Source organism: Diadema antillarum, unplaced genomic scaffold (genome assembly GCF_040938485.1).
Source record: "Diadema antillarum isolate AM-2024a unplaced genomic scaffold, OU_Dant_1.0 seq00000368_RagTag, whole genome shotgun sequence".
NCBI classification, from domain to species: domain Eukaryota; kingdom Metazoa; phylum Echinodermata; class Echinoidea; order Diadematoida; family Diadematidae; genus Diadema; species Diadema antillarum.
This window is the reverse complement of record NW_027271369.1, coordinates 1,495,462-1,518,385: the sequence shown is the minus strand read 5'-3', so window position 1 is coordinate 1,518,385 and position 22,924 is coordinate 1,495,462. Positions and strand designations below refer to the sequence as shown.

At 36.5% G+C, this 22,924-nt stretch overlaps 1 protein-coding gene across 1 annotated transcript; it reads left to right on the top strand.

The window, feature by feature from the left end:
- Positions 1–4,767: 4,767 nt before the first annotated feature.
- Positions 4,768–11,656, top strand: LOC139731282 (peptide methionine sulfoxide reductase-like). Its single transcript, XM_071642169.1, has 5 exons — positions 4,768–4,813; positions 6,240–6,430; positions 8,190–8,362; positions 8,878–9,135; positions 10,564–11,656. The coding sequence occupies exons 1-5, from the start codon at positions 4,798–4,800 to the stop codon at positions 10,793–10,795; spliced, it is 870 nt and encodes a 289-aa protein (XP_071498270.1). The 5' UTR covers positions 4,768–4,797; the 3' UTR covers positions 10,796–11,656.
- The last annotated feature ends 11,268 nt before the right edge of the window (positions 11,657–22,924 follow it).

Below are 22,924 nucleotides of genomic sequence, written 5' to 3'. Positions count from 1 at the left end.
GCATTACTTACTCATCACATTTACATTGCTTACTGTAAAACCAGAAGTGGGTGGCATGAAATTTTTGCGAAGTGGAGGCAACAGCCTCTTTCACAACACCAAATTCGTGAAAATTTCTTGTTTTGCAGTAAATCATACATATCGACACACTTTCCTTTCTCAGCTCTCACTCACATCACACAAGCTTGTGCATTAACACAATATGGGTAATGTAATTGAAGCAAAATGATTGGAGAAGAGCTGCAGTTGAAACATAAGAGTCATACAGTATTTTCGTCCATTGTACTGTACATGTATTGCTTATTACAGATGTGGACATAAGATCAGACTTTCAACAATCTTGGTTGCATATAAAGCCTCTTTAAAAATGTATCATCACACATACAGTTACAGTACATGATATGGTTTTTCCTCCATATAACAACCCATATTAAAACAATTGACAAATTTGAATGACTAAAATTGATACATACTGAATTTGAAAAAAAAAAGACATTTCAGTGACAATTTTGAATGCTTGATTTTTTAATTTGATAGAAAAAAAAAATGAATCTATGTATGAATACACATGTAATAATTTGACTTAATCAAAGTGTTCCAAAGATGTGGACACAGTATGCTTCTCTCACCGACTGAATTGAAAATTCATGAATTGAATATCAAAAAGTGGTTGGAAATACCGGGGAAACCTACCCAGTATACCAGTACAGTATCAAAATAGTACATTTTCTTGTAATGTGCACCAGGCAGTAGGTTGCCTGGCTGCATAGTGAAATGTGAGTGACTTGGAAATTGTGCTCCAAAAGTTTTCTCCAGTCAACACCATTAATCCACTGCGATCATTAACTATAATCTGTGCTTAATGAGATACCGCAATCCACATGGGATCAAATTTGATAAACTTCTGCCCTTTTTCGTTGATCTCCAGTTGAGGACATAATTGGATTTGTGTTGAGCCAAGTGTGGTTGAAGTATGCTTACTGGTGCTGGTGAACTACCTATGGCAGCTTTATTCTATTTTTTATTTGTGTGTTTTTGTTTGTTTGTTGTTTTTTTATGAAGGGGATGATTTGAAAGAACATACAGTTTAAGTCTGGCACGAGTAGGTTAAAGGCACAATTACTAAAAGACTTACATAGTCGTCTACAAGCTGCAGTATTTTTTTTTTTTTTTGGTTCACTTTTATTCTATTGGTTTTGACTCCCTAAACTTAAAATATTTGGTAAATTTAGTTGGGTAATTATTGTTGGTTGGTAAAAAAAAAACATTCTGGGCAATTATCGCCCAATAGAGCTTTTAGGTGATTAAACCAACATAGGGCAATTATTTCTACTTAAATATTGGGCAAATATTTACCAACAGAATTGGTAATGGAGAGTTGGGTACTTTTTGCCCCGCTTTTATGTAAGTAACGCATTCCCTTTGCGTGTTGGGTAATTTTTGTTGGGCAACTGATACTTGGGTAGAAATTCGCCTTATATAATTAACCAACATTATTTTGCACATTAAGTTTGGGTATTTCTCACCAGTACTTGGGTAATCTTGTAACGTTCCTTTCTAAGTTGGTAAATTTTCATGGTCAAGTAAATTTTCAAGTCTGTGCATGTACGCGTGTATGTATGTGATGGTGTGTGTGTGTGTGTGTGTGTGTGTGTGTGTGTGTGTGTGTGTGTGTGTGTGTGTGTGTGGTATAGGCCTACGTATAGAAGGATGGCCGAACCACATGATTTTGTAGGGGATACCAAGAATTACTATAGGGTGCTCTCCGTTTTAGGAATGGGAGGGGGACAACACACACACACACACACGGTATTGTCTATACATACAGTATATATATATATATATAAACAATATATATACATATATATATATATATATATATATATATATATATATATATATATATATATATATGTATAGATAAGCAAGAGCTACATTGTGGACGTATTTTGACATAATTTTCTAACGTTTCTCTTTATTCCGTCAACACCGGTGGGGTTAAAAAAATCAACATTGTGGGAGTATCTGTCTGTGGGAGCAAACTACAGGATACTCCTACAATATTGCTAGTTTGTGTTTTGTGTGTGTTTGTGTGTGTGTGTGTGTGTGTGTGTGTGTGCGTGCGTGTGTGTGTCGGTTTGTGTGCAAATAGTTAGATGATACAATTTGAAACCCGTACACCTGACTGGACTTGCTTACCACTTCATTCCAGATTAAAACCCAGTAACTAAAACATTGAAATTTTGATACCAGTTGATACCAGTTGGTTTCTGTTGGTTTCTACTGTTTGTTTGGTTTTTTTTTTTTGCTCATGAATATTCATGTAAGCTGTTCAAATTCTCTTCGTGAAAAAGATAAAATATTGTTAAATTTAATGTTTTTTATGATTTCAATAAACTCTAAAATGTCTGAAATGTATTAGAAATTTATTGAATATTATTGCCGTGATATTCACAATTTCAACTTGTACCTTTGAAGAGGTATTTTCATATCTTTATGATAAAAGTGTAATCTACATTGTCTTAAAGCATTACAACTAAATGGCCCTATTTGTGTGAATAAAATATCGCTGGTACTAACTATATAGGTCTAGGATATGTTGGCTAAGCCTATAGATGTACTTCTAATTGCAGGTATAGGCCTTACGACTAGCTGTAGGATTATGATAGGTTAGATATGAACAATGCCTTGACATACACATGTTCTGGTAAACACCCATACATCAAATAATTCAACACAAAATTTATTTGGACAAATGGAAGTTGGGCAATATCTAATTGGGTAAAATTGGTTGGGCATATGATTACCCAACTAAAAATATAACCAACGGTTGGGAAATTGCAAAGTTGGGTAGAGTCTGATTGGTCAACAGCTGATGAGCAATTTAATTTGCCCAACCACATAGCAAACTCATTACCCAACATCAGCTGGGCAGAGTTTAACCAATAGTGGTGTGGACAGTAAGCGTTGTCCAGTGTTGGTTAAAAGTTGGGCATTTTTTGCCCAACTATTTTAAGAGTGTAAGAAGGTGCGGGAATGTGTCTGTGTCTCAGCTGTGAGCATGCTGCCCCTCGTTCATGTGTGTGTGTTGGACTTTTAACTTTTATATCAAAGTCTACCGGGTAATAACCTCGACAGTTCAAATATTCAGTCGCATATAGACTCCGAAGCACATTGCACATTATGAAAGGGGCCTGGGGGCCTCATTTCTATAAGCCCTTTACATTCTTTGATTCATTCGTGACATTGAATGGCAGAAATAGACATCCTTTACAGGGAAAACGCAAACGCAGGAATATTACTGATCACTGATGGGTCAAAGATATAGTGCAGAGTAAAATCTCATGCTCAGTAATAACCGAGAGAAAACAGTCTCTTTAACAATGTCGGCGTTTGAAGTTTTTTTAAGGGAAACCCAGTCCAAAAATAAGTTAGTCTGATAAAAGAAAGTAAAATCTTATCGTTCAAAATTTGACATGAAATCGGATGAAAAATAAGGAAGTTATATGAAATTTTGAAGTTTTGCTAATTTCTGCAAAACAGCTCGTGTACAGTGGGTATGAATATGCAAATGAGTGAGCTGACCATGTCATAACCTCACAATTTTCCATCGATCGTTTACATAAAAAAAAGAAATGACGATAATTCAATGTTTCTGTCATTGAAATCTGAAACATGATCTTATTTCTGGTTGACTGAGTATACATCAGTAGTGATATACAATGTATATCAGTTAGATATATCAGGATTTGAGCCTCGGGCATAATTGCGTTTGAATTAAAAAAAAACAAACCTGAGTTTCACAATCTTATGTAAGGGACCTACAAAACTATATGGCAACTTGTGATGGGATGACATGCTCACTTTGTCATTGGCATATTCATACATTGACCGTTCAAGAACCGTTTCCTCAAAGTAGTTAAACGTCAACATAGATTATATAACTTATTTTTCATCCGACTTCGATCAAAACTTTACCATTGAACTAGTAATATATATTTTACTCTTTCTTATCAGACTAACTTATATTTAGAATGCATTTTTCCCCCTTTAACTGGAATAGGTTAGCGAATGCATGCATTTCTGTGAGGGCCCAAGAACGATAAGTCGCCGTGAGTGAATCCATCTCATGCAGTTCCCATATGGCGCGCGCTGTTTATGGTCCCGTCGGGACAAAATTAAGGCATCTATGCATGTATATAGTCAATGTTCTTGCTGTCATTAAGATCAATTTTCTTCAAAGGTAAGCATTTATAGAACTGAACGTTAGTTAGCATGTATAAGTATGTCCAGAGGCTACATAAGTTTTAATCTCGGTTTAACGATTACTTCTCCTTTGCTGACAATATTTGAATAATTGAACTATAGAGTTTCAAGTTATCATTTTATCAATCTACAGTCGTTAGTTATGTCACGCAAATTTAATGAGTTACGCAGAGGAAGATCGAATGACAAATGCCACACGGACAATTATATCTAAAAAATCAAGAAAATTAACGCTCCCTCCCTCAACCTGACACATTGGGCGGCGGCACATCCTTCGCGTACCTTTGACCTCGTAGTATTATACGATCTACGGGGAGACATACCCATGCTCTACGTATACTCGTATACAATAACTTCGCTGGCCACAACGAGTTACATTATGGCTTGACACCACCATGCGGAAAACATGTTGAAAACTGGAAGTGGAGCATCGCACGTCAAGTGAAAGCACATTCATTGAGTGAATGTCATCGCCAGTGACTGACACTCTCCAGACTATAGCTGCCACACCACTGAATTCGTTACAGGTACATGTGCACTGGCCATGGTATGTAACTGGTACTTGTTTATATGCCCCATATTAGCATGGTTTCGTTCGGGTCACCTAGCTGCCACGTGTACCGTATAATAAATGTCGCCTGAATCTCTCTTCTCCCAGGCCATCGGTGTCCTGGCCTCGAAGTGAATCGTGTCGTAGCGAGCGCGCGTGTGGAGCATGTTCACATTCTTTGTCAGACTGTTACAGTATAAACGGTAGAAGGTATATAATATTATGAACCTAGTATGTACCCCCAAAATAGTGTGCTTTTTGAATGATAGAAGTGGCGATTTCTCTATCATAGTCACAATGAGTCTACTTAGGATGAATAGGCCTATGAGTGGACCCGTGCCGGGGCAAGTCCAGCGACCCTAGTGTAGCCCCCCCCCCCCCCCCATATCTGTATAGATCCCTACATGTGTGGCACCTCACATCGCGCGGCGCATTAACTGCGTGCATGGGCACCCCCAGCACTAGACGAGGCTTATAATTATTGAGGTGGCCTTTAGTCCTTTTTTGTACACAAACGTTATTTAACCGCGATTTGTAAATTCTGATCTATGAGATATCTTATACCAAGTCACTGAAGTATGCACCTTCAGTGGCAGATCCACCGGGGGGGGGGGGGGGGGGGGGGGGCAATGGGGCCTGCTTTCTGAAAATATAAGAGAAAGAAATAAAGTTAAAAAAAAAAATCGATTGTTAGTGTCCGGTTGGCCCCTAACAAGGGGTGTTGGACAGTATCAAAGAAGAAGAAGAAAACAAAATTGCGCTGAAGCTTTTTTTTTTTCTTGCAGCTGATATAATTATGAAACATTTTTACTTGTCAGCTGATTAAACCCGGAAGTGATGGCACATACTAGAAATATCTTTGCGTCCCCCCCCCCCCCCCACCCCTCGATCCTTCACGAAATTCCTGAATCCGCCCCTGTATCTCTGGTATATGTGGTTCTAACAAATACTCCATATAGGAACCTAGAGTTAGGCATAATCATAGCTAACTACCCGCTACAGATGGTCTGTGACGTTAAAGGGCCTGTAGCTAACTATAATGTACATTGAGAACCGGAACGACACGAAAGTACAAACAGATGCACATCGATTATGTCGTAAGACCTTATATGCATGCCAGTAAGCCTTTGTGTGCCCGACGATGCTAAAGTTCACAACGGAGTTATAGAATCTAGCAAGATTCTCATAATCCACTTGCATAACGTATAAACAACAAAACAAAGACAAAACACCTGTGAGCCCAACATGAAAGCGACGTGCATATATGCACACGATCTCTGTCAATATTCGTCACTATTACACTTTTATGTGCCACTATAATGTGATCTATTATACTACCACTCGTGATCATTTATTTTTATCCTGTACCCTGTAAAGATTACAAAGATAATTTCGGACAGTTGACTCCCTTGTTTGCGTACAGTGTTCTACTCCATGTTGGATTTGAGTCAACCACCAAACGGGAACATGGAGTGCACCTCTGGAGCTGGTAGCCGAATTTCGGCAATAATGTACGTCACGTGCATTTTGCTAGTTAGCGTCTCTATGGCAACTGGTGCCGCCGGCAACGCTGGCTGCGGTGATGATGTCGATAATTTCTTGAAGTATAAAACGGTAAGCCTGATGGACACTGTTAAAGGGAACACAAACCCAAAGAGCAATGTGGATTGAGTAAAAGCAGTAATATTAGTAGAACACATCAGTGAAAGTTTGAGGAAAATCGGACAATCGATGCAAAAGTTATGAATTTTTAAAGTTTTGGTGTTGGCACCGCTGGATGAGGAGACTACTAGAGGTTATGACGTATGAGAGGACCACAATATAAAGAAAATATAAAAGGAATTCCACAAAAATTCACTTTTCTAGCAAAATGAAAGAGTTCTTGACTAACCGCTTTCAGAAAGCAGGGGGAATAAGTGCTACCCCTAACATATGTCAGTATCAAGTTGATGGAATGTTTAATTTTCATGAAAAATAAATTTTCATTGAATTCTCTTTCTATTTTCGTTATATCGTAGTCCACTCATACGTCATAACTTCTAGTAGTCTCCTTACCCAGCAGTTGCAACACCAAAACTTAAAAAATTCATAACTTTTGCATCGATTGATCGATTTTCCTCAAACTTTTACTGATGTGTTCTACTAATATTACTGCTTTCACTCAATTCACATTGCTTTTGGGGTTTACTTTCCTCTCACTACCTCCCCGCGGGCCTTTCCAATCCTCATCCTAATTGCTCTAACAAAGTTGTCTTCTATCCGATCTATCAGAACGGTCATAATTGTTTCATCCCGCTGAATGTGTTCTTTGTCAGTCTTTGAATTTCCAAAAGGGTTATCACTCTAAGATTATTGGTAACATTACACAGTACTGAGTGCGAATGCAGTGCCTATGTTGTAGGCCTACTGTTCATGACAATAACATACTCAGTATAATGAGCCTATTTATACATGTATTCTGATAGATACGAGCGATATCAAAATGTAATCATTAATATTTGGCACCAAACTGTCGACATCTCCGCGCTTGATCAAAATGGCTGTATGGGGCATTATTCGCATCGTGTCTGGCCCTCTCAATATTAAGCAATACACTGCATGGATCACCTAAATTCTGCCAGTAGTTTCGCGCCAAAGTTGATCGGTTGTTCAATATATTATGATCCTATTCCTATTATGACTTATAGTGGTCAAGACCGTGTGGTTTGTTAGCTCTTTGCTGGATGATAATTCATTTATTATACTCGAGTAAACTGTCTGTGTAATCGAGTTCAAAGTCTGTGTAAATGTGCCATTTATTACCTCCAATTGGCTTTTGTCCCGAGAGTCACGTTATGTTGTGATTTTTTTTTTCGTTTGCTAATTTCTCCATGTAAATAATAAAAAAAGCTATGTCTCTCCCATTTCCTGTATCGCTCTTCGTTCATTCACTTTGTTCCCATGGTTCTCGCGTACACTTCACCCGTTGAAGACGAGCTCCGCGTACTCGGATAGTGTCTAGATTGGAAATGCATGTTGTGGCAAAATCAGCCCGTCCTCAATGGGTTAAAACTCATGCAACTGTACTTTATCTTGTTCGTTTGTTTCTTACCAACACATAAATGCCCTACCCCCTGGGTCGATCAGGTTTCTTGTCCGAACCCGTCTCTATACATACTGTATTGAAAAGTAGACTCAGATATGTATTAACTTTTTTTTTAAAGATAACTCCAGTTTATTGTTTATATATCATATCCAAGTAAAATATCAACACATTGAGTAAAAAAAAAATTAAATTTGATTATATTTGTACAGTGTACTACATTATCCAATACAATCGTAATCTAGTTATTATGATTATTATCGTCATTATTATGTTCGCGTTTCTTCGCAGTTTGAGCGGTCGGAAGTCCCCTACAAAGAACCCCTTGGGTCGACATTGAAGGCGACGTTTGGCATGGGCTGTTTCTGGGGTGTTGAGGCGTCCTTCGGAGCTCTCCCTGGCGTCGTACGGGTCAAAGCTGGCTACACGGGAGGGACCCTCCCGAACCCAAATTACCGGATGCTGTTAGTTGATTCTTTTCTACTCCTTATCTTCTTTGACATGAACATTCTCTCTGTCGAAGTAATTCAAAAACGTCTAGACCAATATTGAGATCAAACTGACAATAATTATTACTTCAGCCTTGTATGTTAAGTGACTGTAAAATTTACTCATAATCTAAGTCATGAATATACTCTTTATCAATTAATGTTACTTCTTCAATTGATATTATTACTAAACTGAGTGCAGTTGACAGGTTATTTTAATTGATAACTAGTTACAAGTTACGACGATCCAAATTTTTGTCATAAACAGTCTCTCCCTCTTTCGTTAAACTTCGCTGGAACAAAAAGAATTATCTGACGGTGTCCAGTTAGATTTTAGCTTCCTGCTATAATAAACTCATCACGTTTGTCACGACACATAGGCAAACCAACTGTAGCCATTTCAAATGTTTGCATTGCTTGATAAAGACAAAAATATGTTGAATATAAATTTGATACGTACTTTGTCCTTTATTCGTAATACTTTCACACAGTGGAGATCATACCGAAGCCGTGGAAATTGAATTCGATCCGAGCCAAACGAACTTTGCCCAACTATTGAAGACATTTTGGTCAGACCACGACCCAACTGAGCTAAATAAGGCGCAGTATATGTCAGCCATTTTCTACGAGGACAAGGTACAGCGCCACCAGGCAGAGGGTTCGTTACAGAAGGAGCAAACACGGAGGGGCGAGTCTTCCAAAATCGTGACAAAAATTCTTCCAGCGGGAAAGTTTTATGATGCCGAAGAGTACGTGTTGTATCCAATGTGCAATAGATTAAATTGTTTACTTGTGTCTGTTTCTGTTCTCGCTTCTTGACTCACTTCCGAATTCTCTAGCAATATGTGGCCGTTATGTTTTCTAATTGCGTGTAGCCTATTATCATTCATACATTTATCATTTTACAGTCCACACGTGGTACAAATGTAGGCCTTTATTCTTTCTGAAAGCGGCTAGTCGGTTCACTAATTGAATGTCAACATCACATTCTGGCGCTTGATATCCGTTACATTATCGCGATTTCGCGTAACTGCGTTTTGCATTTGATGAATTCGGAATTGTTGCTGAACTGCTAGAGACAGACCAATACGTCTGGTTAGAAGTACCATGTATTCTTTGTACGCCTCTTTTTTCATTCTGACGTTTGTTTATGGTCATTTTACAGGAGATAATTTACATTCCATTCTTACGCACATTCTTATTACAATGAAATTAATTGTGCGAGCCTGATATATATAGAACAAAATAAAATGTTATGCGGCCGAATTGACGCCTTTGTATCATTCGTTAATGCGTTAACCCTATTCTAACTGGGCTATTTGAGACCAAGTTTTTACTGAGGGGGGGGGGGTCAATTTGACCCCCCCCCCCCCCCCCCCCCTTCAGATCTCGGCCGCTGATGGCGCGATTGCCGCAAAATTTTGCCTGAAGACAGAGCCGGATGTCAACTACAAGATTACACAGTCATACAATCCAAAAATATTGATTTTCTATTTTTAGTAAATTAATTATGCAAATTTATGCATGAAATCATATTCTCCCCTGTAACTCCATTAAAAAGACTGAAGGATTTCTAAATTTTTGTGTCAGAATTTCTCAAGACACATTAAACAATTTTCTTGTAAAAAAATAGCACAATCAAAATCAATTTCTTTTGTTTTTTATTGTTTTGTTAATTTCTTATGTATTTCATTGTTTTTTCGACCTTTTGTTTTCTATTGTTTTTTCCCCAAATTTATTGCAGGCACTCTTTCAAGCTTATCTACATTAGAATTGATTAATTTCAATGATTTAAAGTTGAAATAATCTAATTTATGTCATTTCAACAACAAAAAAAAAAAAAACAATTTGCATTGGATTTGCACACGATATCATGAATTAGAGCCGTTTTCGGGTTGACATGCATATGCAAAACATTACGTAACATGAGAACGAAGTACCCGGACGTCGCAAATTTGGTCTCAAAATATGCGGGAGACTTCAATGAAAAAAGTCATGAAACGACGCGGCAAAATCTTTGCGCGTTGCGGAATCGTGGCGCGAAACGTCGAGGGGGGGGGGGGGTCAAAGTGACCCCCCCCCCTCCCCCAGTTAGAATAGGGTTAAGGCGTAATGACGAGCTGTTCTTATGAAGTTTGCATGATTCCTTTGACCTTTTGATTTGATTTTGATTGCAGCTACCACCAGAAGTATTTTCTCCGCCAGCACCATGCCCTGGTAGAAAGTTTGGAATTAAAAGATGCCGATTTCCTGTCTTCATCCCGGACCAGTCGGTTGCTAGGATACATGAGCGGCTCAGGAGATATTGAAGCATTTAACACAGAAGTGGAGAGTTTAGCCCTTAGCGCCTCCCAGGCGGACTTTATGCGTCTTCTGATACAAAACAAAGAAGGCGGGACATGCCACTAACGGAGTAATAATGCGGTGCATTATGTATGCCGAACTCTTTTTCTTCCCGTGGAACAGTCCGCCACCATATTACAGCCTTCAGTAGTACTTTCAATATTGCTGAGTTATTGTTGTTCCAACAAAGATTTGATAATTATTTTTGATGATAATGGAATTCATATTTTCATATAGCGATGACAGTGACCATGCCAGCAGCAGTAATAGCAGTCACGTCTACGTTTGAAGTAGGCCTAGATATTTGGCTTTACAGGTGTGGCACAGGAAGCTGAATACATTTTTATCGTTTTCTTTGACTGCAGTGAATAATGTCTATAAATACTGTAAACGTTGATACTTGTGACTTAACCCATTGAGGACGAGTCCCGAGTATACTTGGGCAGGTGTCTATGGGAAATGCGTGTTGTAGCCGGATCAGTCCGCCCTCAACTGGTTAAGGTGGTCAATAGGGTTACAGCTCGTTATTCCGAAGGTTCGTTATTCCGAAGGCTCTTTACTCCAAAGATTCGTTATTCCGAAGGTTCATTGTTCCGAATTTCATTTTCGGATTAACGAATCTTCGGAATTACGAACCTTCGGAATAACGCCACAAATTTTCGGATTAACGAACCCTTTTTCATTTTCGGATTTACGAACCTCTAGGTATAGGGAATTTGCATGTTTCGGATCAACGAACCTTCGGAATAACGAACAGCACCGGTCAAGGGTTGAGCTTTACAATGTATCTGGATAATTATTTTCCGTACATGTAGAAGTGTCTTTATTTCAATTCGTCTGTAGCTACTGTTTTGAGTGCGGGTGTTTGTTAGTTTGTTAGGTATAGTGTGTTTGTTTGTTTGTTTGTTTGTTTGTTTGTTTCTTTGGTTGTTTTTTGTTTGTTTTTTTGTTTTTTTGAGTGGGTGAGTGAGTGTAGCAAGCAATGTAGAATGATATACAAGTTGTATATCTCTCTTACAATGTTCTTGCACCCCGGGAAGCATATTCTGAGATCGGTAAATTCACATGTGGCAATAACTAGCGACTGTCTTATACACTGTATCAGCATGCACTGACGAGGGGTCCCTTTACATTTCACTGCAAATACGTCATGTAATTCTGTTTTACTACATACTTTTGGAGCACTGAAAGTTCGATATAAAAGGGATATCTGGGACTCGAGATGTGTATTGTTATGTCAAATATTTAGTAAAACCCTAGGCCACCAGCAAATGAAAATATCAAATTCGTGTTATTCGGACTTGTTATGCAGTATTAATAGAATTTTGTTCAACTGCAACTGTTCAACGTGTGACAGTTATACAGTATTGTGTTATAGAATTTTGTTCAACTACATATCCACTGTTTTGCACAAACCCATTAATATTATGAATTTGAATAAAATTAAATTATACGGAGGATAGTCTGAAAGACCCAGTCTCAAATGAGCTCTGTCATACCATGTATTGATGTTGACTCCGCGCTATACGGAAACTACGGCGACTTGTTGAAACTCGCAAAGGCGCTAGCGCTTTGTTTAGGACAAGAATGAAGAAGGTGCCTTCTTCAGGACGACGAGAAGTGAGAACTCGGTTCTTCTGCTCATTCTGAACTAGGTCAAGGAAAAGCTTTCTTCCTGAACGAACCAGCCTGACTGAACAGCAGGTATGCTCACTGTGGTACATTCATCATTATTGGATTCATCGACGCCAACATTTTCTTGTCTTTCTCGCCGGAAACGTACGCCTATAAAGCCAGCACATATGAGTTATGCACATCCTGTTGTCCTAAATGATTAGTTGAGGGGGTCCACTAAAAGGGGACTGTCGTTTGAACTGACAAAAAGAGTGGCTTAAAGCAAACACACTTAAGTGCATTCAAATGAAATAAAATGTGAAACAGCACAGTAATGTCGATCATGAAATGAAATGACCATAATGAGAGAAAATGTTTACATCGCCTCTGGACTCTCCAAGTGATTCACATAAAAAAATATGACTTTTTTTTCCTTCTATAATTAACTTGTACCTGACCCAATCTATGAAAAATATGTAGGTACCTATTGTTGAATGATTGCAACCGTAAATAATTTAACAAGAATTTAATTTCTTATCTTTAAATTAGTTCCAAAAACTAAATTGAGTTAACATTCTTTTTATTAATTAAATTGGAGGTTTGGTATACGCAAGAAGGTCAGATCGATTTCGGGGTTCATACAACTTATGCCATTCCCCCCCCCCCCCCCCCCCCCCCCAATCCATAACGCTCTCATTATATGGATGATTTTTGTGAGACTTTCATTGTTCGGTGTTCGAGTGAATCCTCCCGCCCATTTTGAAGTCAATTTGAACATTCCGAGTGCACTTCCCCTTTGCAGGGGCAGATCCAGGAATTCCGTAAAGAGGGGGCGCGTTTACAAAATTAAAGGGGGCGCACGCACCCCTCCCCCCCCCCCCATTTTTTCTTTTTATTTCTTTTGTTTCAACAAAAAATAAACGGGGGGGGGGGGGGGAGGCGTGCGCCGGTTGCGGTCCTCCCTGGATCCGCCACTGCTTTGGTATGACCACATAAACGACTCTACGCACAATCCACGCACGTTCTGAAGACGTTTTCAGTTGACTTGGGTATATGTCAATTTGCCCCTAATATTCACTCTTGAAAGCTCCGATGCACCCGTGGATGTAAACTAATAATGCACAAAGTATTTCGTCTACATTCATTGAAGTACCAATTATCTGGCCTTCTACAGCTAGCTTCCACCCATACTGTCGCCATGGATCAAACCCACTTAATCGGTGCAATTCTTAGATTTTGGTGTGGCAGACTATTCTTTCTGCATTCTAAATAAATTGTAAGACTGCAGAACCTCGGGGCATTTCATGAAGCCTTTTGTCAGATTTTTTTTTTTCTGACAAGCTGTTAAAAGCTGCTGAAATTCTTGCATCTGACTGGCTGATAGCAAATTTGTCCGATAAATTTGTCCGACAAATCGCTTCATGAAATGCTCCCCGATTCTTGCATCTCATCTATTCAGTGGCATGTGGTACCAAAGTGTAAAGTGTGTACAGTGTATTTACAGGGAAATAAAGCCAGAATATTGTATTGTGGTCCTCTGAGTGAGGGATATAGGTGAAAAAAAAAACACCTCTAGCTAGAAAAAAGAATCTTGTCAGTGTTAATACTACTGTATTGATAATAAAAATGCAAAGGATATTCTTCTAAAAACTGTTTACATGTGCATTTATGATTGTTCATCGCAGATTACGAAAGATTGCTTTGAATGCTGTTTTTCATCATTTGTTACTTGTCTCAAATTAACCGTAAAATACGTTACCATGTTTTAAGGTAATGACGGCACAAAAGGTCAGTTATGTTTCATTCACCATTTTGTATTTCACACGAGCCATGCATACATGCACTACATGTATAATCGTCTACATCGGCACTGTTTAACTGGAATATTCTGTTCATTCTTTCTTTCTTTTTTTCTCACGTACCAGAATTATTTGATAACAAGATTATGAAATAATTAGATATAACAATATAAGAGCAATTACAGTGGGTCTTAAATCATTTGTAGGTGCCGACTTATAGAAAGTGACCAGTAGAAAAACAAGAAAAAGTACCAACTCTTTACTGAGATATTTGACATTGAATGAATATTTTGTGATACATGTATATACATTACATACATATGTTATGTAACATATGTTTCCAGTTTGATACATTCTTCCCAGGAAAGGCCGTGCACAGTGACCTCAAAATGAAACCGTACAGGCTTCAGTCACACTTGTGTGGCTGTAGCCTGTACAGTGTCATTTTGAGTTTTTTTAAAAAAAATCTTTTGGGCGTTTGAAATCTATACATTGAATTAAAAATATTCTTGTTTATGTAGCGACAAGGTTTTTGTCTCAAATATTCCTCTTCTGAGACCAAAATACCTTTTTTTTCCCTGGCTTCCCTTCCCTGTAAATAATTTTCACCTTCAACAGCACTCGCCACTGAATAGATGTCATGCAAGATCATGTTCTGCAATGTTTAATTTCTGTAAAAGTCAGTTGATGTACGATTTTGATGGGGGAGTTGTGGGAATACTGCTTCTTATGATCATTACGCATTCGTGACATTCAGCCAGTTTCTCTATACAGTCTTAGACTTTGTTTAGCAGTCAGATCCATGAAATGCCACTCCAAAAATCACTGCATCATGATATATGGGATAATAGTCTCAACACCCTAATCTGCCAATCACTATAAGCATTCACCAAAAACACAGCATCATCATATTCTTCAGGGAAACTGTACCATTATCTATGACATGATATAAAAGCAAAACAGTATGGACAGTATAACCATTACAATAATGTGTACTTTATTTGCTCAACATGTTTGTGATGGTATAAAAAAAATACACGAGACATGATTGTGATCACATAAAGAAAATAGTGATTGAAGAAGAATACAGAAAAAGGAATGCATCTAAAGAACTCACTGTACAAATAGGATATAAATACATTACATTACATTATGCACAATATATAAGCGTGCCTTATTTCCAAAAACTTTTTGGCTCTCAAAACTTGTAAAAGATTCTGACATACTAATCTTATGTCAAGTCATAACATTTAGAGGCTCTCTGAAGAAAAACATGTAATGCAGCTTAAGCTTTGCATATTTCTTTCTTCTCACACACTGTACGTCTGAAAGATCAAATCCTGCAGACAGTCATATCGGAGTAATCTCCTCACAAGCACTTTTGAACATGACGACGAAGGCAAAATGTTACAAAGAATGCAACAATCAAAGATATCAGATATCAAGAACAAATAAGAAAAAAAGTAGTTGTCTCCAACCATACCCCACGTTTCACATCTATTTATTTTGAGGAGATTATACACTGACATCTAAATTTCCTTTTGCATGTCATTTTTTTTTCTTATCTAGCTGTCATAGATAATTGAAATCAAATTTTCAAAAGTAATGAAGTTTATCATGATTTCAAGTAAGTACCCAATTTGATTCTAATAGAAACTTTTATCAAAGTACTATTTTATAACCAAGTCCTTTAGTGGATGAACATCATAAAATATACATCTCTCCACTGTAAGAATAAAACCAACATAACATTCATAAAATGTTCATGCAATTACAAGTGACTAGAGTATGCTAAAAAGCTTCTTCTTGAAAGCTACAATCATTTCCAACAATCCTGAATTGATTCAGGAACAGATGAGTCAAGTAGGGATTTATTTCCTTAGAAGTTCATTCACTTGCTAACATGCCAGGTCAATATTTTGTTGTCATGTAAAAAGACTATATGTTTTAATCTTTTCCCCAAATATTTGTACAATATGCCCAAGTATTCACTACACTTGCTCAGTAAATCTCTTCAATGAAAAATTAAATGATTCCACCATCCTGGTCCTCTGATGGCTGATTTTCACCTGATCTAGATCTAATACACCACTGTGAACATTTCTAATGCACAGTCAGGACTTCAAGCATTCCAACATCAAAACTGGCGAGATACTTGTGGGCTACATGCATTTCAATAAGTACAAATATTGTCTGAATTGGGAAGATCTGGATAATATTCTCTTATCCAGATATTACAAGATATCACAGTTTTCAGGAAGCATCCTACAGAGTCCAGAAGACCTAGCTGCTTTGTAATTGTCTACAGATCTTTACCAATCTTTACCCATGTTTATTTGTTGCTAAGCAGACACAAAGGCACTTTTCTGTTACATCATGCTTGTAAAATAAAATTAAAAAATAACAGGTTTATGATCTAGACATGATCTAATTTGTTTAAACAAACCTGTTGCACATAGCACAATATAACATAAGCTTGGTTGCAGCAGGTACATAATGTGTGATGGTGCTTACTGAAAATGCCAGAAAGGGAAATGATTGTGTAGATTATCATCAGTTTGAAAACATGCATAAGCAGAAAATATGAGCTGGTCACACGATTCAAGATGGTGAGGGGAAAAAAGACTTTAAAGTGTCTGCCAAATCTAAAATTGAAATCAGAGTCATGCGCAAAACAAAGCAGAAACACACAGTGCAGTGCTCGAGGGCAATTCAAAAGAATCTTGTTTTCAAATACTTTATGCATGCATGGCATCTACTCCAGAAAAATTAACATTTCCAAGTTTTTTAAGTCATACAGTTAACATTCTGAGCATGGGACAAAATAACCTGGCACCAAATCATGTAAATACACTTTTGTCTTGTCAGCATAATGCATGTTGTGTAACATCTGCATCAACCAATTATTATCTACAGAACCAAATCAAGTACTGTGTAGTGGACACAATCACTTGGCATAGCTATGACTGCATGAGTTTAACTTCACTCATTGGTAAAGATAGTTAGAATAAATGATCTTCTGTCATTGTTATTTTTTTTTTCTTGTTCTCATCTGCCCCAGGCAGTGAAAGTTATCAAATATAAATATTTGTTGTACAAATCAAACCAGTGCAACACAACTTACTCACACAGTAAAATATAACCTTATAAAAACTCATATGCAATTCTTCCTCAGTTTGGTGGATCATCTAAATACAGGCACCATTTCTTATTTCCCTCGCTGCTGAATTCACTTTACTAATGCAGTGCAAAAATAACTGTAAGCACCTGTAAACCTGTGAGAGGTTATGATCTCACCATCAACATAATACTATAACAAAAAATTGGTCACTGCAACCATTCAATAAAATGACATGTGTAATTACCCTTTAATAGTCGACATTTCAAATCCTACTAAAAATCATTTGTGGTGAAAACATTATGAGATAAACGAAGTACTCTTTGAAATTTTTGTTGAGGTTCAAAGACATCAAAAAGCTTATCAAAAAAAAAATAATTCTAAAAATTGTATAAAAAAGTCACAAAATGATGGCTTAAAAACTCCATAGCTCAACTGAAACAAAAATTAGATTAAAAAAATGCTGGAATCTTTAATACTTTAGAAAGCACACATTAAATACTGGGGTGATAATCAAATTCCTACTTTGTGACATTACACATATCTGACTGAGCTTTTAACAATTAAATGTGCCTCCAAGTAACCTGAGACTACAGCAATATTAGTCTTGATATGCAGACTCCAATGTAAGAGTGACACACCTGCAGATTGCTTTGAGAAGGAAGTCCCAAATTTGTTTATAACATTTGTACTGGTACTTACAAATATCAAATTATCAATATTTAAAGTGTTGCAGAAGGTTTAAATGGATAGCTTTAACAAAAGATATGACCCATGTCATGATACTTTATTCTCTTTGAATTAACAATAAAAGCTAACAAACTCAGACTCTCCATTCACCCTAATTTTGAATTTGATAAGCAGCAGTCTTATAAATAACAAGGAGAAATATTAAAATGTAAATTGACATTACACATTCTCTTTGTTTGTTCAAAACAGCTCTGATGAGAGTTGAGTTACATTGCAACTGTAGAAGAACTGATGAACTAAGAAACAACTAAGACTGTGATCACAGATTACATCATAAAGCACTCGAACTTGTACATGCTTCTCAACTACCGGTACAGTCACCATTTACAGAATAAACACATAAAGCAATCCAGCATAAGGCATGCAATCTGTATACATTATCTCTACCCACGTCTGACTTAACCCACTGCATACAGAAACCTTTCTGGCTCTAGGCAAAGCTTGTGCAGATATCAGGATCTTGTAGGATACAGGTTAATTCATTGTCCCAGTGTTGGGTCAGTGATATTACAACTTATCACAAACTCAGATGTAATAAGTACTGGACGTATACTTGGGTTAGGAGCCAGTGATAGCTCTTTCCATTTCTGACAGACCTACAGATATTGCGTTGAATTTTGTGCTTAGCTTCACTTCAAAAGGAAATAGAGTGAAATTGTCAACATAACGTACCCTGAGTGCTACAGTCAGCTATAATGAATGGATGTCCAACCACTTCCAGAAACTTTATAAAGAATGATTGAGGACCTTGTGCAGAAATTGCAGTAATGCAAGTTCTTGCCTTGCAAATTGGACTATTCATAATGTCACAAAATAGCAGAATCATTTGTCACATTTAATCAAAGAGAGATATAATTGTATTATACTATCACTTTCATTCATATCATGGATCTACCATCTCAATAACAAATGTACACATAAACAAAATTCTTCAGGTATCATCAAAGGGTACACAGATATAGTTATGCAGGTGTACAGGTAAAAACAGTGAGATTTACTGCATAAGCTGTTATTTGGCATACAGATTTTTAATCTTTTTATTGTTATTTTATCAATTTTTAAATTCTTTTGCGAATGAGGAGGTCACAGACATTTTAGTGGGATGTTTTTTGTGACTTGACAATAAGGCTATCGTGAATGCACTATTACCATAGCGCATGGTGCCATTTTTGCATGTTAAATTCGTGGTCCAACTGTGATTCGTGAAATCTATGAAATTAAACCCTCACGAAAATAACAGCTTATACGGTACCACATACACTGAAATAAAATGACAATGATCTGCACATAAATATCTTTTCACCAAAAATTTTGGACAGGACATTTCAGCAACTGTAAAGTACTTTTCGCTGGCATACATACTACTACATATTTATGTACATCTAAGAAAACAAAGCAATAATTTCTCTTGCTTATTTGAAACAGGACAGTAAGACAGAATTGTTATATTCATAGCAAATATAGCACACACTTTGGTTTATTATTTGTATTAGCTAATGTCTGAATACATAAAAAATTTGACTTCATAAAAGTAAAGTGCCTGCTTCATATGCACTTTACCATATACACCAAATATTTGGTGTAGCTGAGAAAAAAACAAAACAATAAATTGATAGCATGAAACTTTTTTATTTCATGCAAGACTTTCCAATAATCAGTGCCTTAGTCTGGTTTGTGAATTATAAACTTATAGAAATAGTGTTCATAACATTTTTTTTTCTTTTAACATATGCAAATAATATAAAAGATCAAATTTGCTTTCATCTCACATTGTAATGTCTAAGTACAAGTGTACCAGTTCAAAGATGTACTGGGTGCAAATAAAAACAGATATAAAAACGAATAAATAAATGCATGATTGAATGAATAAATAAATAGCTGTATTTTGCTATTGTCATGTAAGAGTATAAACATAACGTAATCTGAGATTATCAAAAGACTATGATCAGAATTCTGACATTGTTATCATGTGTCTTGAGACATGTAGTAACAATGTTTTTAAGATGGTTGGCAACTCCAAAAACATTATTTTCTGTAGTCATATTGCATTCATATCTACTGTGGCACTGCTATTCTTTTACTGAATTTGTACATTAAGTGACATTGTCATAATTATGTCCATAACACATGCACTGTACACAATGTATGTCAAAATACTTTGGATCTAGCACTGCAGAGACACAATACACATAGAAATACCATGTTATTTTGTCAGGGAAGCACCCTCCATATCCTTCACTACACATCCAATACTTTCAGATACTCAAGATGGTGATTGATTGCATATTACATGCCAAGTGTAGACACCAGTGAGATATACATGTAAGACATTATGAAGTATATCAGGAGCATTCTAAATCATGAATAAAGAAGGGTTGTTTGAAAAAAACAACAAACAAATAAACAAACAAACAGAACATTAGGTGGGTATTTGTTTCAAGTGCATTGTGCCACTACCATGAACAGGCTTCAGCTCACTTGGTGATGGGTTCTAGCACCTTCTGTTTTCTCATGGTCTATCACAATTCATACCAAACAAGCAATTTCATGGAGGGCTACAGATAAAATCCAACCATTATTTCACACCACAAATTCCTAAAGTTTATATTTTTAAATAAAGTCATATTCCATTGACAATTTCGTGTATCCTTTCTGTGATGAAATAAAATAACGTTATGAAAATGTCGGTAAATGTTCTCTATCAGATTTCTTTTGGATGTTGAGTAAATTAATCTACCTGCTTTACGTCGAGATTGTTCTCCTGCATATTTCTAAAATGTCGGTTCAGCATACTTGCATAGACAATATATTCAGCCATGTTCAGGGAAGTGGTTTCAGACACTGATAAAAAACTGCAATCAGCGAAGCACATTAGCACAATTCTCAACCAAAACATATCATACTGAGAAAAGATATAACTAAGAGCAACTGATTTAAAATTTACATACCTTTGTTCTGAAATGTACCTTTACTCTCTATGTTTACCATCACAATGTTGCAAATATTGGGATTACAATGTTTTCTTAAGTCTGAAAGAACTCATACCTTTTATTATCATCAACAAAAAGAAGGTTACTATCTTAATTACTCCTATACCATTCTCTTGGTTTCAACCATTAGATATTTTTGCATCATTGTTGATGTATGAAGGTCACTACTACCTTCAGTCAAATAAAATAAAAGTGTTTATTACTTAAGAAGTACCTGTACTATGTATCATAGTTGACACTGAATACCACTTTGTGTGCTTTTTATGTGCTGATTGGCACAGCAAACCCTATAGCATTGTTCACTCTGACCAACGTCCCCAACACAAAATGGGTTACAGTACAAAGGGTATTTTAAAACTTTGTAAATGCAGCACTATATTTGGATGTTACTGATAAAAATACTTTGCACTGCAGGAAAATATTTCCATTTATAATGATCTAGTAACATCAGATAATGCAAATAAAATCAATAAATCTAAAAGTGGTAATACTTCCTGAGAGAACTACATGTGAGTTCTCAATACTTCACTCTCGTCACACCATAGCTACTCATTCTGTTCATGAGAACATCATCGTATAGGCCAATTTAATGCTGTCATTAGCACACATAATCTGTCATCCTTTTATGCTTGCTGCAAATTTTCCGAAATATTTGTCACTAGCACACATTGTGGCTATCTCATGTTACAGTGAAATAAATAATAAAGTGGTATAAATGCTGTATGCGAACAAATTGGTTTGTTTACAGTCTTCATTTTGCTTTGACAATATAAAGAATATCCTCAGTGTTAGGCTTCTATTAACACACCTGATTGTCAAATTTACACACAAAAAAAGTAAGAAGAAGAAATGAGTTAAGTCCTATTCGCATAACAAGTCATAAGGCATGGATTTTGATTCTTTTCCACAGAAATTGATGTTGAGCTGCAAAGATAATTTAGGACTTCAGCAGCATTCAAATACTATCAAAGTCATGACGGTATTGACATGAAATTCATCTAAGCATGTCCGTAAAAATAAAACGCAACATCTTCTTGACATCACTTTCATGGTTTCACTTGTCATGCTACCATAATTCTATCTTTAAAACATGAAGGTCCATTCTCTTCCACTTGTTGTTTGGAAGAAACATTCAGTTCCTGAATACTATCACACCGTCAGCCCATGTCCAAGTGTTCTACTGTAAGGCATCACTGCGGCAAATTGTGACAAAAATACTGGGAAAGGTGATAATGTTTGCAGTTGTGTCCTTTAAATATAATGCCCCAATACTCCTTCTTGCAAACCAAGACCACACAATGTACTATAATGTGGAAACTGCTTTAATTCATTTTAGTTCGCTCATTCTATTGCAAAGTATATGTAATTTTTTTCTTTCTTTTCCCTTAAAAGTCCCACGAAGTCTCCTGGTTGCAAATAGTGAAAAGCACAGTAGTGTGCCTAGTACTCATTTCCTTCTTTTATATCTATCATAAAAAATTCTTTACTATCAAAATAACCTCTGCATGACCTCAGTAAAAGTTTGCCTCGATTCTTTGTGACTTTGTCAATTGCTTTTGCTGTGACTTCCTCCATTGGTTTTATTTGTAATGCATAAAAATCACATTGATTAGATAGCATAGATTTCCCACAAAAGCAACAGTTTGCAAAGTATGTACTGTATACCACATAACCAATGAAATTTCATTGTAAAACGTGTACATCTTTTTCAAAATGATGAACAAGTGCAAAACATGTATAACAAAAAAAAAATGTGAAAAATGCCAAAAAAAGAAGCATGTTTGTACACCAGATTCTTGCATCTCATTGGACACAAATACATCAAATGAAAGCATATGAACTGAATAAAACTGGCCATAAAGTCAGGTAAATCTCGATAGAAATATATGAATATAAAAAGTGTGTCAAATATGAAAATACATTG

What these genes read in the sequence shown, in the direction of transcription:
- LOC139731282 (XM_071642169.1), top strand. An exon ending in ATTTCTTGAAGTATAAAACG is followed by an intron (nt 6,431 to 8,189) that starts GTAAGCCTGATG and finishes GTTTCTTCGCAG; the next exon opens with TTTGAGCGGTCGGAAGTCCC. An exon ending in AAGTTTTATGATGCCGAAGA is followed by an intron (nt 9,136 to 10,563) that starts GTACGTGTTGTA and finishes TTTTGATTGCAG; the next exon opens with CTACCACCAGAAGTATTTTC.